The sequence below is a fragment of the Bufo gargarizans genome, chromosome 4 (assembly GCF_014858855.1).
Source record: "Bufo gargarizans isolate SCDJY-AF-19 chromosome 4, ASM1485885v1, whole genome shotgun sequence".
In the NCBI taxonomy this organism is placed as follows: Eukaryota; Metazoa; Chordata; class Amphibia; order Anura; family Bufonidae; genus Bufo; species Bufo gargarizans.
This window is the reverse complement of record NC_058083.1, coordinates 122,045,274-122,063,269: the sequence shown is the minus strand read 5'-3', so window position 1 is coordinate 122,063,269 and position 17,996 is coordinate 122,045,274. Positions and strand designations below refer to the sequence as shown.

The 17,996-nt window shown below is 41.2% G+C and overlaps 2 protein-coding genes across 2 annotated transcripts in view; both read left to right on the top strand.

The window, feature by feature from the left end:
- The window catches only part of CLSTN2 (calsyntenin 2), a 1,274,585-nt gene that overhangs the window by 830,925 nt on the left and 425,664 nt on the right, over window positions 1-17,996 (top strand). The window contains exon 4 of the mRNA XM_044290609.1: window positions 15,627-15,835. Within this exon, the coding sequence (XP_044146544.1) occupies window positions 15,627-15,835 (209 nt within the window). The remainder of the gene's footprint in view (window positions 1-15,626; window positions 15,836-17,996) is intronic.
- Window positions 9,026-11,300, top strand: LOC122934934 (FERM, ARHGEF and pleckstrin domain-containing protein 1-like). The gene has a single exon (XM_044290611.1). It carries the CDS (start codon window positions 9,201-9,203, stop codon window positions 11,163-11,165), a length of 1,965 nt encoding a protein of 654 aa, XP_044146546.1. The 5' UTR covers window positions 9,026-9,200; the 3' UTR covers window positions 11,166-11,300.

Genomic DNA, 17,996 nt, shown 5'->3' with positions numbered 1-17,996 from the left:
AAGATGGCTATGTGTAACATACAGAGACATGTTTTTTTAACATGCCTCTTCTATCCCTACCCCAGTCCCTGGCTCCTTACATGTGGGCAGTTTCTTACTTGTTCCTGCCTTATTTCTGCCTGTACCTGCCAAACTTGCCCCCAGTGCTGCTTGCTAGCAGTTCTGTGTATTTCTTTCTTCCCTGCAGTTCTCTGGTTAGTTAATAATCATAGGAAAGAGGGAGATAGAGAGAGACAAGGCTACAAGTGATCAGCCCTCAGTGATCACTGCTGACAGTAAACATACAGGGTATCAGCAGTAAAAAACCTTTTAAAATCCTTCTGCCTGTGTCCCTACACGCTTACTGTCAGTACTAATTGCTGTTTTTTATCTAATTGCTGTTGCCTTTTATCCTCTCCCTTCCTTGTGTTCACTAGCTAACCAGAGAAGTGCAGTGAAGAGATAAATGAGCATAGCTGCCAGTGACCAGCACTGCCAGCAAGTCAGTTAGGTGGGGCTAAGCATTTATAAGGCAGAGACAGGTCAGAAATATTGCAGCCCACATGTAGGGAGTCATGTGTTGGGGCAGGGAGAAAAGAGGCTGGCTTCAGAATATAGTTGCTGTCCTTAGCAATGTTCAGAATGTGCTAAAGAGGCACTTTTCATGTTGTTTTCTTATAAAATAAGTAAATATTTACCTAATAAAGTTTATTCCAAAATAATTAAAATCACTGTTCCGTTATAAATATCTGTAAAGAATAAATCAAGACAACTGGACTTACTGTAGATTTCTTGAAAACGTTTCACTCGTTCTTCCAACGAGCTTTCTCAATTCTGAGTGACTGTACAAGATTCTCTGGGAATAAATATGTAACTGAATCAACAAATGGTAATTATACCTAGCATGGGGTCAGAGGTGTTGACAGCATTGTATGTGGCAGACAATAGATGTCTACCCCCCCCCCCCCCGCCTATTTTCAAGCTTGGCTTCTCCATTTATATGTAGATGGCCTCCTTCACACCTCATTTGTACCAATCGGCCTCCTTATCCAAAACACGTACTTGACTGTCTTCAAAGGTGTGACCTGTTTCTTTTAGATGTAAGTACACGGCTGAATCTTGACCAGAGGTTTTGGCCACATACAATGCTGCCTTGACACCTTTTTCTGGGAGGTCATTTTCACCTACTGACTCCAATTAGGATAATGGAATCAACACCTTTGACCCCTTGCTGGGTATAATGACCTCTGACCCCATGCTGGGTATAATTATCAAAAGAAAAGGTGTAGTATCAGCGCAGGAATAAAAGACATGGGGCAGAGTCAAATAATAAGTACCTGTTCAGTCGGGTGTGGGTATCTTAGTATAGGGTTCAATCTTCACGGCACTAGACTAAACAGGTACTTATTATTTGAATCTGCCCCATGTCTTTTATTCCTACGTTGATACTACACCTTTTCTTTTGATATACATATATTCTTTGAGGATCAAGGCAACCGATTCTTTTAGTATCTAGCAGCGGCTCTGTGCACAGATGTACACAGAGAAAGGATTTATGTGATAGCGCAGATACAATCACTTACTTTTGGGTATAATTACCAGATGTGGATTCAGTTACATATTTATTCCCAGAATTTTTGTACAATCACTCAGAATTGAGAAAGCTCGTTGGAAGAACGAGTGAAACGTTTTCAAGAAATCTACAGTAAGTCCAGTTGCCTTGATTTATTCTTTACAGATATACCATGACCTGGATAAATGAGAACCTTCACAGACACGTTCCGTTATAAAGAATGAAATGACAGTTAAGTGTTTACATAAAAACTTGATTTAAACAATAACTCATTTCCTGATTACATATTCCACTTCACTACTGCAGAAACACTTTTTGAAAAGTAAGGAAAGGATTCTTCTTCAACATTTTTAAATATAGAACTCCCTTATTCTTCTAATGTGAGTGCACCTAGATTAACTTGTCATATACTGTGTCAGAATTAGGCAGAAATTGAAGCAATTTGGTGCAATTTGACACATCTTGTTTTAGAGAAATCCTCTGAACCTAGGTCATCAAGGGACATGGCTTTCTTGCAAAGGGGTGTGATTTAGGGAAAATGTTTATGCACCAAAATTGTGCAACAGGTCTGGCACAAACTAATCTAACCAATAGTTGGGACACTATTAGACAAAGACCCTGAAATATCATGTTTGCACTCCAGAATTCTGGCTTCAAAAAGTCACAAAATTGAGCTTTTGAGACTTTTGGCTTATTGGTGTAAAAATGATGACTTTTTGCATTTTTACACTAACTACAGTTTAAATATGAGTAGGAAAGTAGGTGAGGGAGAATGTTCAAACTGGTATAAAGTAGACCTGGCTTAGTTGCCCATAGCAACCATCAGATTTCATCTTTTATTTTGCAATTGAGCTATGAAAGGTGGAATCTGATTGGTTGTTATGGGCAACTAAGCCAGTTCTACTTTACACCAGTTTGATTAATCTCCCCCGCTGCTGTTTATCACTGAGACTTTTTAAAAAAGAAAAAAAGGAAAAAAAAGGCACAATCTCACTCCAGTAGGAGTGTGGAGTAGTAAAACTGGAGTGTTAGGTTTAAGAATAAGGGCTCATGCACATGACCGTATGACTTTTGCTGTTCACAAAACACGGATTTGCAAAAAATCCGGATAACGGCCGTGTGCATTCCGTATTTTGCGGAACGGAACAGCTGGCCCCTAATAGAACAGTACTATCCTTGTCTGTAATACGGACAATAATAGGACATGTTCTATTTTTTTGCAGAACGGAAATATGGGCATACAGAATCAGAATGCACACATAATAACTTCAGTTTTTTGCTTACCCATTAAAATGAATGGTTCCGCATACGGTCCTAAAAAAAAAAAACGGAACAGACACGGAAAAAAAATATGTTCATGTGCATGAGCCCTAAGAAAGCCCCCAAATTTATAAAACAACATGCAACATTTCGTAAATGTGGCATAAAGTACTCCAACACAGGCTCAAGCAAAACTGACTTCAAATATTCCCCTCATGATAAATTCCTCCCAAAATGTCTAGCCATGTACTAAATTTTCCATCCACCATTGTGCTAAATTTGACGCATGTCTAGACAGCCTAGGTTTTCACCATCTACAGGATTAGTAGATCTGATCCATTGTTTCCTAGCACAAGTATGCAAAGTCATCATTCTTTTAGTTTATTTAATTCCTGCCTAGTTCTGTACATTCTTGAGTTAGGAGATATTTTTTCCTAATTGTGAAAAATGGATGTGGTTGAAAAAATTGAATCATGGTCGTACTTTTATTTTCCATTCAACGAGCTTCCCCTGGGTTTTCAATGCTTTGTGCAGTATAAAATTCAACAAATATTAAACCCAGAGAATCGAAAATAATGTTTTAAGAAAAAATTGAATGTCATATTGGCTTTTGTACAGTGTCAGTATACATATTCTCTCCTGCAGTCTTCCAGTGCCCATTATTGCACTTCGCTAAGCTTTCACTTGCCATTCTCACTAATATAATTGCCAACAATTCTGTGTTTAAAACTGTATTTCTCATTTCTTGGTGCTTTTGTCCCTTCGTCATGGACTGTGTCCTCTTTGAGAGTGGGAAAGAATTACTTTTACAATTTCTCATTTTAGGAAACCAACATTGTGTATATGTTATTAAAGCTAACACTGCAAATTGCCTCCCACGGCTGTGCCCTGTGAGTGTAGACTTTAAGACTAAAATTTCTGTTGTTTCCTTAAAGATACCCAGTCCTCAGCTGAGTGGAAAGTTTATTGTAAGAATTTCAGACCTATTAATTAATAGTCCAACCCTTTTAATGGCACATGGACAATGGAAAAGATATTTATGTTACAATTGTTACAATTGCTTGCCAAATTAACAGTCGTAAGAATGATTCCAAGTGAAAGAAATTTGAAAGTAATTATTTTTTTAATTCAAAATCTTTTTTTTTTATTTAGCTAAATTTTGTTTTGAAAATCTAAGTATTGCAACCTTGTTCTCTCTGAAGACACCCCTTCAACCCGTTTAGAACCAATTTATTTTGAACTCTTACAGCAAAGCTAGTTTTAAAATTTTTCCACTGTCAAATTCCAATAGCAGAAAGTTTTTTACATATATTTTTCTATCATCCAGCTGTTTGATGGCTTATGTAAAGGGCATTGCATTTTTGGTCTTGCCATTTTAGGGTTCATTTAACTTACTTATTGACTTTTATTAACTATGAATGTGGGAATAGAAAAAAATTAACTGTTGACATTGGTTTTGGGTCACCGTCACTAATGGGGTACCACAGGGGTCAGTATTGGACCCTATTCTATTCAATATATTTATTAATGATCTTACATAGTTGATATGGTTGAAAAAAGACATAAGTCCATCAAGTTCAACCAAGGGATAGGTGGGGATGCGAATCCCAGAAGGAAGCAAGACTCAGATTTCTACACTTTTTCATATTCATTAATGTTGTTTACTTTCAAGAATTCATCTAAACCCTTTTTAAAACTGTCCACTGTTCCTGCTGTGACCACATCCTGAAAAGTCTATTCCACAGATTCACAGTTCTTACAGTAAAGAAGCTTTGAAGCTTCTGGAGGCCAGTGCCCCTTGTCTTTCACTATATTTTTTGTATGGCCCATTTATATATTTGTATAGGTTAATCATGTCCCACCTTAGACGTCTCTACTCAAGACAAATACATTCACTTATTTTAAACTTTCTTCATAACTAAGACCCTCCATTCCCCTTATCAGTTTAGTCACTCTCCTCTGTACTTTTTTCAACTGCAGTGTGTCCTTTCTTTGGACTGGTGCCCATAACTGAACTGCATATTCAAGATGAGGCCACACCAATGCTTTGTAACATGATAATATTACATCTCTGCCCCTCAAGTCCATGCCTCGTTTAATGCATGACAATATCCTGGTGGCTTTAGAAGCAGCTGATTGACATTGTATGATGTTATTTAATCTACCATCTACAAGGACACCCAAATCTTTCTCTATAAGTGACTCTCCCAGTGTTACATCCCCTGGACATATGAGGCAAGGAGATTATTTTTACTAAAATGCATAACTTTACATTTATCCACATTGAAACTCATTTGCCAAGTTGATACCCAATCACTCAGAGTGTTCAAGTCACCTTGTAGTTTATGGACATCTTCCGTAGACTGTACAGTGCTAGACATCTTAGTATCATCTGCAAAAATAGAAATGGTGCTATTAATCCCATCCTCAATCTTTTAAAAGGCTTGTACAGTAAAGTATTAATTATTGCAGATGACACTAAACTGTGTAAATTAATTAACACGTAAGAGGACAGTACACTCCTCAGATGGATCTGGATAGATTGGAGGCGTGGGCAGAGAAGTAGCAGATAAGGTTTAACACTTCCAAATGTAAGGTTATGCACATGGGAAGGAAAAATACATGTCACCGGTACATACTAAATTGTAAAACACTGGGTAACACTGACATGGGAAAGGACCTAGGAATTTTTGTGGACAACAAACTAAGCTTCAGAAACCAGTGTCAGGCAGCTGCTGCCAAGGCCAATAAGATTGTGGGGTGCATCAAAACGGTCATAGATGCACGTTGACAATAACATAGTCCTGCCACTTTACAAATCACTAGTCAGACCACATGTGGAGTATTAAGTACAGTTCTGGACTTCTGTGTAGTGATGGACGAACATCGACCGGGACGGTTCGCGAACGCGATCAAATGTTCGCGAACCCCAAGATTGCGGCGGGCCACATTTACTTTAATGGCAGGCGAACCTGAAAAACCTTTAGCTCATATTTGCAGCCAGCAAACACTTTCTAGAAGTACGCAAATAATCCCACAAAATGGACAGTGATATACCAGAGGGGGATCATTGTCAAAAATTCCCATTAAAAAAATATGTATTTTAATCAGGGGCCATTTTTATGCGTCTTAAAGGGAAACTCTCAAAAATGTGCCCTGCTAGAGCCTAGAATTTTTTTATTTCGTATCGGTTTGATGTATGCAAATGTGCAGCACTCCACGTTTTTGTATCCGGCAGCCTATTTAAAAAATGCATACGTTAACGTAAATTTTTTTTCTACCATGGAACCGTATGGTGAACGGACGCCACTGTACGGCATCAATCAGAGGCATCTGTCAACACATACATTTTTGGTATGCATTAAATGGATGACAAAAATAGGATGTGAACCCAGCCCTAGTGTCAGAATAAGCTCCAGTACACATCGGAGCAGCGTGGCGGAGAGGGGAGGCCACCATGTACTGACAAAGCGCTGCCTGGTCCTGGTGGTCAAGGATATGGACTGTGTTTACCAAGGATCATTTTCTACTGGGAAATACAGGGCATAGTATAATACACTAGAATCTATATAATATAAAGATGCATAAGGGGGCACAGTACGGGGTGAGGAGCACAGTACAGGGTGGGGGGCACAGTCACATGACCCTGTGACATTAGAAGATCCTTATGGTGAATGTGGTTCATACGCCGCTATCATTAGAGGCAGAGGAGTGAGACAAGGGTGGGATTATGTGGCTAGAGATAAAAAAAATTACTGTCAGCCAGTACAGGCCCTAAAATTAGCCAATTTGCATTTACCTGACAGCAAATAACTTTGGATTCTGTGGCTGGAGGTACATTAGGTGGTCACAGGATAACTATGTAACTGTAGGCCAGTATAGGCCCCAAGAATTAGCCAATAGCCATTCACCTGACAGCAAAGAACTTTGGATTCTGTGGCTGGAGGTACATTAGGCGTTCACCGGATAAATATGTAACTGTCAGCCAGTACAGGCCCCAAAAATTAGCCAATAGGCATTCACCTGACAGCAAAGAACTTTGGATTCTGTGGCTGGAGGTACATTAGGCGTTCACAGGATAAATATGTAACTGTAGGCCAGTACAGGCCCCAAAAAGTAGCCAATAGGCACTCACCTGACAGCAAAGAACCTTGGATTCTGTGACTGGAGGTACATTAGGCGGTCACAGGATAAATATGTAACTGTCGGCCAGTATAGACCTCAAAAATTTGCCAATAGGCATTCACCTGACAGCAAAGGACTTTGGGTTCTGTGGCTGGAGGTACATTCAGCGGTCACAGGATAAAAATGGAACTGTCGGCCAGTACAGGCCCCAAAAATTACACATTCAACAGACATAAAAGGCCATTTATGCCGCTGTATTTACCTAAGACAGGGACCATGATTTGTTCTGGGTGGTGGCGGATATTTGTGGCTGTCATGAGGAAATTCAATCAAATGTGGTCAACTCGTCAAATGTGTTGAATTGCTCCGAGATCCATGACTCATTCATTTTTTTTTTTTTCGTGGGCTAGGCGATTGCGCTTTTCGATCACAATCCCCCCTGCTGCGCTGAACGTCCTTTTGGACAGGACACTGGACGAGGGGCTAGCCAACAGTTCCATGCAAATTTTGCTAGCTCTGGCCATCGGTCAAGCCTGCACACCCAGTAGTCCAGGGGTTCATTGCTTCTCAGAGTGTCCACATCAGCCGTTAACCCGATGTAGTCGGACAACTGTCAGTCTAGGTGTTCCCTGAGGCTGGATTTGGAGGCCGGATGTCGATGGGTTGGCTGCAAGAATGATCTCATATCTGAAGTCACCAACAAATCTTCAAACCGCCCTCTTCTTGCATGCGCGGAAGGATTGGTACCCGCAACAGTTTTTTTTTCTGTGAGTGGAAATTTCTCTGCCAGCCCTCTGTGATGGTGGCAACATTTCCGCCATTTAGTGTTTGTACCGGTGGTCTAAGTACGTTGCCACCCAGTACTGGTTTTTTCCCTTTATGCTTTTTATACAGGGGTCCATTTTCACTGGAACATGAAGGCCCCCATTTGCACTAAACTGGAAGCGGTGGAGTCACCTGGCTGCTGCTCATCATCCAGGATAATGTCGTCCTTGGTCTTCTCACCCCAGCCACGGACAACACCAGGGATCCCCAAAACATTTAAAGCATGCTCTTCTTGCTCCTCCTCCTCCTCCTCCCCGGCACCATCCTCCCCTGACTCCTCTTCAGACTCCTGTTGTTGACTTGTCTCAAATGGAGTTGCCCCCCTGGGAATTCATCTAGCATTGCGATTTCTTCATCTTCCTGCTCCTTGAAGGCTTGATCAATGACACGATGCAAAGCACGCTCCAGAAGGAAGGCCTAAGGTAACTGTGTCACTGATGGCGCCCTGGCTGCGACTGACCAGTTTAGTGATCTCATCAAATGGCTACAGAAGTTTGCATGTGTCGCGCATGAGCAGCCACTGGCGCGGTGAAAAAATAACAAGCTCCCCAGAACCTGTCCTGTCGCAGAGTTCGTACAGGTAGTCGTTAACTGCATGTTTCTGCTGGAGCAGCCTATCAAGGAAATACAAGGTGGAGTTCCATCGCGTTGGGCAGTCACAAATCAGACGTCTAACGGGCAGGTGGTGTTGCCGCTGAATGTCAGCAAGGCGAGCCATGGTCATGTAAGATCTAATAAAATGGCCAGAGATTTTCCTGGCCTGCCGCAAAAGAAGTCCTGGACCCCGGGATATTTTGCAACGAATCACTGCACGTCTAAGTTCGGGACTTGTGCCATGCACGGCACTTGTGTCATTTTGCCCTGTTTCAGCACGCTCAGCAGATTGGCACAGTTGTCGCACACCACTTTACCAACAGTCAAATTGAGCGGGGTTAGACACTGATCGGCCTGTGAGCGCAAAGCTGAAAGAAGTGCAGGACTGGTGTGGCTCTTGGCTTCCAGGCACAAAAGACGCAGCACAGCATGGCAACGTCTCACCTGAAACATCAAATAGGTTCTGGGGAGCCTGGGGGGCCAAGCTCCCCAGAACCCATGATGCCTATGATGCCAACCTTATGTAATGTTTTGTTTCCAATAGAAGGACTACCTACTGTATAATACTAATGCAATGTTTCAAACTATGACTTACATAAATTATTACACAACTGATTATTACATAACTGGTTTTGCAAAGCCGTTCCTGCAATGGCGACCCTGAAGCAGTTCCCATCCCAGTCTGTCCCCGGCGCTGCTGCCTGCTAGTGGCCACAGTCCCCACAACCAGTGGATTATTGAGAGGCGGCCGAGACCGAGCAGAGAAGACAGGGCTGCACCGTAGACGTACGCGGGGATCCTGCGCTCAGAGTGGCACACGTAAGAGGCAGTGGATTTACAAAGCATGGGGGAGATGGAGCAGCAGACAGCAGCCTCTCGGTTAGGTGCTCCCGAGAGTGCTGGCATCAGTACTTTAGAACATGGAACCAAGCCACCTCTGTCACCACATGGCAAGTCTTTTCCATTCAAAGTCCAAATGTTGGATGACACGCAGGAAACTATTGAAGCACCGCTAAGAGCCCCTGGAAAAGCACTTCTAGATGCTGTCTTTAGCCACCTAAACCTAGTTGAAGGTGATTACTTTGGACTGGAGTTTCAGGACCATAGGAAAATAATGGTATGGTTGGACCTGCTGAAACCGATTATTAAGCAAGTTAGAAGACCTAAAACTATGGTTTTGAAGTTTGTTGTAAAATTTTTCCCACCTGATCACACTCAACTTCAAGAAGAATTGACAAGGTACCTCTTTGCTCTTCAAGTGAAACAGGATTTAGCACAAGGCAAGCTAACATGTAATGAAAGCAGTGCTGATCTCCTCATCTCACACATTGTTCAGTCTGAGGTTGGAGATTTTGATGAGGCTGTTGACCGGGAACATTTAGCCAAAAACACTTATATGCCCCAACAAGACGCTCTGGAAGAAAAGATCATGGAGTATCATCGAAATCACTTTGGACAGACACCAGCCGAATCAGATTTCCAACTTCTGGAGGTTGCCCGTCGCTTGGAGATGTATGGCATCAGATTGCACCCAGCCAAGGATAGGGAAGGAACTAAAATCAACCTTGCTGTTGCTAACACAGGAATCCTAGTATTTCAGGGTCACACGAAAATAAACGCATTTAACTGGGCAAAAGTACGAAAGCTGAGCTTCAAGAGAAAAAGGTTTCTTACCAAGTTACGCCCAGATGCAAATAGTTCTTACCAGGATACTTTGGAATTCATGATGGCTAGCCGGGATTTCTGCAGGTCATTCTGGAAAATATGTGTCGAGTACCATGCCTTTTTCAGGCTCTTTGAGGAACCAAAACCAAAGCCAGTTCTTTTCAGTCGAGGTTCTTCTTTTAGATTCAGTGGCCGAACACAAAAGCAAGTTTTGGATTATGTGAAGGAAGGAGGACACAAAAAAGTGCAGTTTGAAAGGAAGCACAGCAAGCTTTGTTCCATAAGAAGTTTATCTACCCCTTCATCTGAACAGATAGAGGTGCCAAAACAACAGAGCCCTAAGATAACCCTTATACAGAGCTCTCAACCAGATGAGATACAAACCTTATCGCCACGCATAGAAGAGAAGTTAGTGACTGAGGTGCTAATACAACATAAAAGTCCCTCTCCCAATAAAGTACCTTTGGAGAAGAGAGCAAAAGAAGGAGCGCATTTGACAATTGATGGGGAAGACGCTGCCAAAGACCATATACAGCAGAATATGAAGAATGCACACCAACCAAGCACAGGTTCTTTAACAGGGAGCCCACACCTTTCAGAACTATCTATTAACTCTCAAGAAGGAACGACTGTACTTAACTCGACACTCTCCCCAAACTTAAGTCCTGATGGAAAGCCTTCTTCCCCACTAATAAGCCCATTTTTGAATGAATCTATCTGCATCAGAACTGATGATGAGGAAGATAGCCGTAAAAAGAAATTTCCTACAGACAAAGCCTACTATATTGCAAAGGAAGTTTCAACTACAGAATGTACCTATCTTAAAGATCTTGAGGTTATTACTGTGTGGTTTCAGAATGCAACAAGCAAAGAGGACTCCATGCCAGAGCAATTGAAAAACCTAATTTTCTCCAACTTTGACCCCCTACATAAATTCCACTCCAGTTTCCTAAAGGAAGTTGATCAAAGGCTGGTACTCTGGGAGAGCAGGTCCAACTCGCACATGAAAAGTGATAATCAGAAAGTTGGGGATGTTATGCTGAAGAACATTCAGGGAATGAAGCAATTCACAAGTAACCTTCAGAAACACTATGAAGCACTGATAGAACTTGAAAAAGCAATAAAAAAAACTCACGGAAGCTAGATGTTTTGTGCAGAGACTTTGAGCAAGAAAAGGTGTGCTACCTGCCTCTGAATATGTTTTTCCTCCGGCCATTGCACAGACTGATGCACTACAAACAGCTCATGGAGAGGCTCTGCAAACACTACTCTCCAAATCATGTGGATTTCCGTGACACAAGAGCTGCACTGGCGGAAATCTCAGAAATGGTAGCTCAGCTTCACGGGACAATGATAAAGATGGAAAACTTTCAGAAACTACAGGAACTCAAGAAGGATGTGACAGGCATCGACAACCTGGTAATACCTGGAAGGGAGTTTATCAGACTTGGAAGTTTAAGCAAGTTATCTGGGAAAGGCTTACAGCAACGTATGTTCTTTCTGTTTAATGATGCGTTGTTGTACACGAGCAGGGGACTGACGTCATCTAATCAGTTCAAAATCCATGGCCAGTTACCCCTGTTTAACATGACGGTAGAAGAAAGTGATGATGAGTGGGGGGTACCACACTGCCTCACATTAAGAAGTCAGAACCAGGCAATAGTTGTTGCAGCAAGTTCACAGGCTGAAATTGAAAAATGGAGTGAAGATATTCAGATGGCTGTTGGTCTAGCAGAAAAAAGTGGTGGTCCTGTCCCTGAGCTAATGGCCAGCAGCCCTCCTGATGGCAAGTCTCCAGAAGAAAGCTGGTATTGTTTTATATAAAATTGCTGTACCAAGGATGAAGGATTGTGTAATGAGAAATATTTGAATGTTAGTGTCTGGTGGTAGTAACAGCACTAATGACCTGAGCAATGGTGGACTGGGGCAACTGGTATCCTTCTACAAACAGATTATAGACTTAACCCCTTAATGACTAGGCCTGAGAAAGCCTGAATGACCAGACACTTTCATGATTTAGCGCACATGGTGGTATAACAGTTCTAACTTTTTTATTTGTTGTGCTCTCAAAATAATTTTTGCAACATATTTTATATGACACCTAGTTCGGTTTATTAATATGTTTTTTTTAGATTTTTTGCTTCTTTTCAACCTAAAGCTTTTTATTTTTTTAAATATGCAAACAGACACCAAAATTTACTAATTAAATGCATTTCCTTTTTTTCTCTCCGCTGTTCTAGTATATAATATGCATAGTTTTGCATGAATGGGACAACTATGGCGATGGTTTTGGTTGGCATAGGCATTTTTTCTTTTTTGGCACATATGTAGAGATGAGTGAATTTCTCAAAAATTCGATTCGGACGGTTCGACAAATTTCACAAAAAGATTAAATTCTATCAGAATTTATTTGTGATGAATCACGTTAAAAAACATCTATTTCCTTGCTGCTGAGAGCCTGTATAGTGGTGTTGAACACTGTGCATTGCAGAAACATGCAGAGTCCGCTGTGCTAGTGAAACAGTACTGTGAGTCAGTATGACATGCAGATGATAGGCATTACTCATAGAATCACTTCACATTTCATTTATTTAGTCAGTTACTGGGCCAAAACTGACCAAATAACTCAAATGTGAACTCTGCCTTACAGGTCAATGTTAGTGTCAAGAAGAAGCGCACTCCTTTTACACTGTCATAAGCTGATTCCACATAGATTTCAACAGAACCTGTTCTATTAAATGCTTATACAAGTAGTGCCCCCATGACCAAGTGGGGAGGTGGCAACATCATAAGGAGTCAACACAGTGGCCCAGTCACAGAGTTTTGAGGGTGGGAATCGCATGAGGAATTGCATATTGCATGAGACATCAACACAGTGGCCCAGTCACAGAGTGTTGAGGGTGGGAATCGTATGGGACATCAACACAGTGGCCCAGGCTCAGAGTGGGCCATGCTGATATGGCAGCATGATGAAAAATTCCCACACCGACAAGTATGGCATTTTCCCCCCACCACTCCGTGCTGATTGCCTGCTACCGCTGGTCTGTGAACCCATGTACCGCTACTTCTTTGTGGAAAGGTAAGCTCTTTCGTAGATACAGATCTCACATTGCTGCCACCCTGCTGACTAATGCCCACGCTGCCACCCAGCTGGCTAAGCCGCTGCTTAACGCACAAGCTGCCAACCTCTTCTCCTAATGATGCCGATGATGATGATGATGAAGCCCCCTCTTCAATCGACTCACACATGCGATCAGCCACATCATTGTCCACGACTGTCTGCATGTCACTGATGCAATTACTGTTTAAAACAACCTGCAATTTGCAGTAAAAGATCACTTTTAGCAACCCCAATTAGTGCAGAAAGGTATAATGGAATAGCTTCCATTACCCAGGCTTTACACTCTCCTATTGGTCCCTGCTTTGGAGTATTTTCTGAACATTGTCGCTAGTGCCTGTAATGTCTCTCCCTGCACTAAGACCGGGCATAAGGAGGCTTTTTATAGGGCTGTGACATCACAGGGGCTGGCTATCTGATAATTTTTCCTGAAATTCGGGTTGAATTCCAGTTCGTCAACTTCAATTTGCTCACCTCTACACATATGTCCACCAAGAAGTCATTATAAACCTCTAGGAGACACTGACACTTTATTTTTCATTTTTTTGCACAGGACAAAACAGCCCCCTGTTGGGGCATTGTACATAGACAAAGTTGATCAAGGTCTACTAGGATCCTGCAGCTCTGCCCCAAGACACCTGAGTCACATGATTGCCAGGTCCAGTGGAGGTTACAGCATACAGTACCTGCTTACTCTGTTTACTGCATAGCGCTCATCAGAGCAGAGGAGAAGGCAGGAGCAGTAATAAACTGACAGCCCGAACCCAACCTGCTTCTCCTAGATTGCAGGGACAGGAGCTTTAATGCCATGCCAAACATGTGCAGGATTCTGGAGTAAATTCCGGATTAAAACCCAGCCCAAAGCACCATACACGTATTTGGTCATAATGGAGTTAATACAGTCTTGTAAGGTTATTTGTGAATACAACCATAAACATAGTCCCTCCTATCAAGTGATAGTCTACAAGCAGTTTAATGTGTAGTTGGATTTTTTGGGGGGTGTCTCAGCGCACCAGAGGGTCCTCTGGTACTTTTGCCTGTCAGTTCCAGATCTGATCTACATGTTTTAAACCATGAAAGTAGTTAGAGGTAGCGTTGGGCGCGAATATTCGAATAGCAAATATTAATCGCAAATATCGGCACTTTGAGAATTTGCGAATATCTAGTGATATATATTCGTAATTTCAAATATTCTAGATAATTTTTTCATCAGTAACCTCCCTTCTTGCTTGTGGACCAATGAGAAGGCTGCAGTGTCTTTGTCTGAGCTTAGCAACATCTCTAGCAACCAATAGGAAAGCTGCCTACCGCTTACTATATAAGAACCTCCCCAGCAGCCCTTGTATGCAGTATTTTTCAGATCTGAGAGAGAAGGCAGTGTTATTGCTGTGCTCTCTGCTTTCCTGTGTCATTACATTAGATAGATAGCTTTTATATATATATATATATATATATATATATATATTACAGATAGTTAGTGGGAGACAGTCCGAGTAGGTTAGATCCTGATTTAGTGTAGCTGATAGGTTCTGCTGTCCATACATACATGCTACATACATAGTGCTGTGATGTCACAAGTTCACAACAATACTTAGTGCACCAATCACTAATAAGTAGTCAGACCTGGTAAAATGTAAAGTTGCACATATTGCGCCAGAATATTCGCAGCATTAGTGTCGATTTCGCAATCGCAAATATATTGGAGCACTGTATCTGCATATAAAGCTATTGTAATGTTCTGGCGTGCCAACCATTTTCTCCAGTCTCAGGAAACTTCTAGCAGCTTGAAAAATGTAGCTATAGTGACCCATGCCTGTATTTTGCGCGCATTACACAAATATTAGATTGATGATTTTTCGCGATCAAGAAAATAATCTCAAATTTGCGGATTCGCGAATATATGATGAATATTCTACCAAATATTCGTGAAATATTGCTAATTCAAATATTGCCCCTGCCGCTCATCACTAGTTAGAGGTTTAACAACTTCCCTGACTGTTCTCTTATGCTGATATGTCAAATCAGACCCTGTAAGCAAACCCAACGGGTATTTACTAAAACATTTGATGTCCCATTGGATGCATGCAATGAGGTTAATGTGCGTGGGGTTAATCCTCAGCTTTTCTAGGCAGAATCTGCAAGCACAGTTTGCCTGCTCATTCTCATGGACTTTTGCGTAAAAAATAAAATGTTCCGGGCCCTGGTGAGAATTTAGGCACATATTTCATGCATATTGAACGTGAACCTGTGAACATTTTGCAATCTTGCATACAACCACTGTTAGAGGTTTTTCTTCCCCACACCAAAATACCCATAAACTATCACAGTATGTTACATTCCAATGGCTTCATCATAATACACCTAGGAAATGGAAAAAGGACTGTATTCTTTTGGGTCTGTTATTTATATGACGCTGTGGTCTGCATGTCTTTCATTGGTATTTACTGTGACGCTCATTCTTTATTTTTATATTTCTTATTTTTCTAGGGCTGTCGTACACATTCAGGTGAATGATGTGAATGAATTTGCCCCAGTATTTAAGGAAAGCACATACCGAGCAACTGTAACAGAGGGTAAAATCTATGACAGTATTCTGCAAGTTGAAGCAATGGATGAAGACTGTTCTCCCCAATACAGCCAGATCTGTAATTACGAGATTGTTACCAGTGATGTACCATTTGCTATTGACAGAAATGGTGAGAATTTTAATGAATGCAATTTTATAGAATATGCTTCCTTAAAGAGTCTGGGCTTTTTAAAATAGATGACCTATCCTCAAGATAGATCATCAATATCACATTTGTGGGGGTCCGACACCAAGCACCCCTACTGATCAGCTGTAAGGGGAGATCACGCGCAGTGTGTACGTGCCTTCTCCCTTCTCTCTTCCTGCTCCCCCCTGCTGTCCCATAGACATACAGAAGCGCATAGGAAGAGAGACAGGAGACGGCACGAGCGCACTACGAATGCTGTCTCCCCATATCGCAGACCTTTGGGGTGCTGGGTGTCAGACTTTTTTGTAGTTATGTTTATGGAGCTTTCTGAGTGCTCATTTTTTGTGGGGCAAGCTGTACTTTTTAATGATACATTTGTACAATGTGCATTTTGGGGTGTGTGACTTTTTGAACACTTTTCATTTAATTTATGTAGGAAGTGAAGCAACCAAAAAAGGGTGAATCGGCCACCTTGACTTTTTTGTTTCATCGTTTGCTGTATGGGGAAATCATTTTTATATTTTAATTGAACAGGTGTTTTCATACACAGTGATGCACATGATTTATTTATTTATTATTGTTTACACATTTTTATTTACATTTTAGGAAAAGGGGGTGTGATTAAATTTTTTATTTTTTATATTTTTAAATACTTTTTTTTACACTTTTTTTATAGTTCCCATAGGACACTATAACAAGCAATCGTTAAACTGCTTCTCTCATACACGCCAATGCACTAGTCGGGAAGTGATTAAGGACTTATCTGCGCAGCCATCATCAGTCTCCTCTAGAGATGGCTGCATTCACCATATAACTTTACCATTATGCAGGGAACTTGCAGCTATGGACTAGAAAATTGAATTCTGTCCCAACTGCAAACTAGATCACAAAATTATTCAACACAGACTTCTGTACTTAATAACTACACAGTGTTAAAAGCTGGACAGTAACTTTGAGTATATACAGAACAAAGATCGAAATTCTAAGGGAGACATTTATCAAAACTGGTGTAAAGGAAAACTGGCTTAGTTGCCCATAGCAACCAATCAGTCTTTCATTTTTCAGAACTCCTTTGGAAAATGAAAGGTAGAATCTTATTGGTTGCTACGGGCAACTCATCCAGTTTTCTTTTACACGAGTTTTGATAAATCTCTCCCTAAGTGTTTTCATTAAAATGTGAAATCATTCAAGTAAGATAGATAGAATGGAAGGAAACATGGATAGAAAGATGGACAGATGATAAATAGAGATAGATCAGATATGATAGATAGATAGATCAGATACGATAGATAGATAGATCAGATACGGTAGATAGATCAGATACGATAGATAGATAGATAGATAGATAGATAGATAGATAGATTAGATAGATTTGTAAACTAGTTGTAAACTTTGGTTGGTTGTCTGGTTAATCATGTTGTTGATGTAAATTTAGAATTTATATACTGTACATGTTGCCTAAGGGTACTTTCACACTAGCGTTATTGTTTTCCGGTATTGAAATCCGGTAAAGGGTCTCTATATCGGAAAAAAAAGCATCAGTTTTGTCCTAATGCATTCTGAATGGAAAACAATCCATTCAGCATGCATCAGGATGTCTTCCGTTCCGTCCCTTGTACAGTATTTGACCGCACAAAATACTGCAGCATGCTGCAGTATTTTTTCCAGCAAAAATCCCGGAACAATATCGCCCTTGCCGGATCCGGCATTCAGTTCCATAGAGATGTATTAATGTCGGATCCGGTACCAAGTGTTCCGGAAAATGCTGCATCGCAGGATCCGGTTTTCCGGTCTGCGCATGCGCCGGGACATAGAAGGAGCTATTTTTGCTTTTGATCTTTAAATACTGGATCCGTTATTCCAGATGATACCGGATGAGATGGATCTGGTATGTCACCAGATCCGTCTAACGGATACAACGGATACGGAAAAACAAGCTTACACGGATTGTCCAGATCCGGCAGGCAGTTACATTGCCAGAACTGCCTGCCAGAATAAAAAAACGCTAGTGTAAAAGTACCCTAAGAAGGTTAAAGCTACCATGAAAATGCAGTGCAATCTGCCAGCATCATACTGTAGAGCAGGAGGAGCTGAGCAGATTACTATATGATTTCATGGGAAAAGATTCAGTAAAACCTGCAAT

Coding starts and splice junctions, on each gene's coding strand:
- LOC122934934 (XM_044290611.1), top strand. CDS start 9,201: ATGGGGGAGATGGAGCAGCAGACAGCAGCCTCTCGGTTAGGTGCTCCC.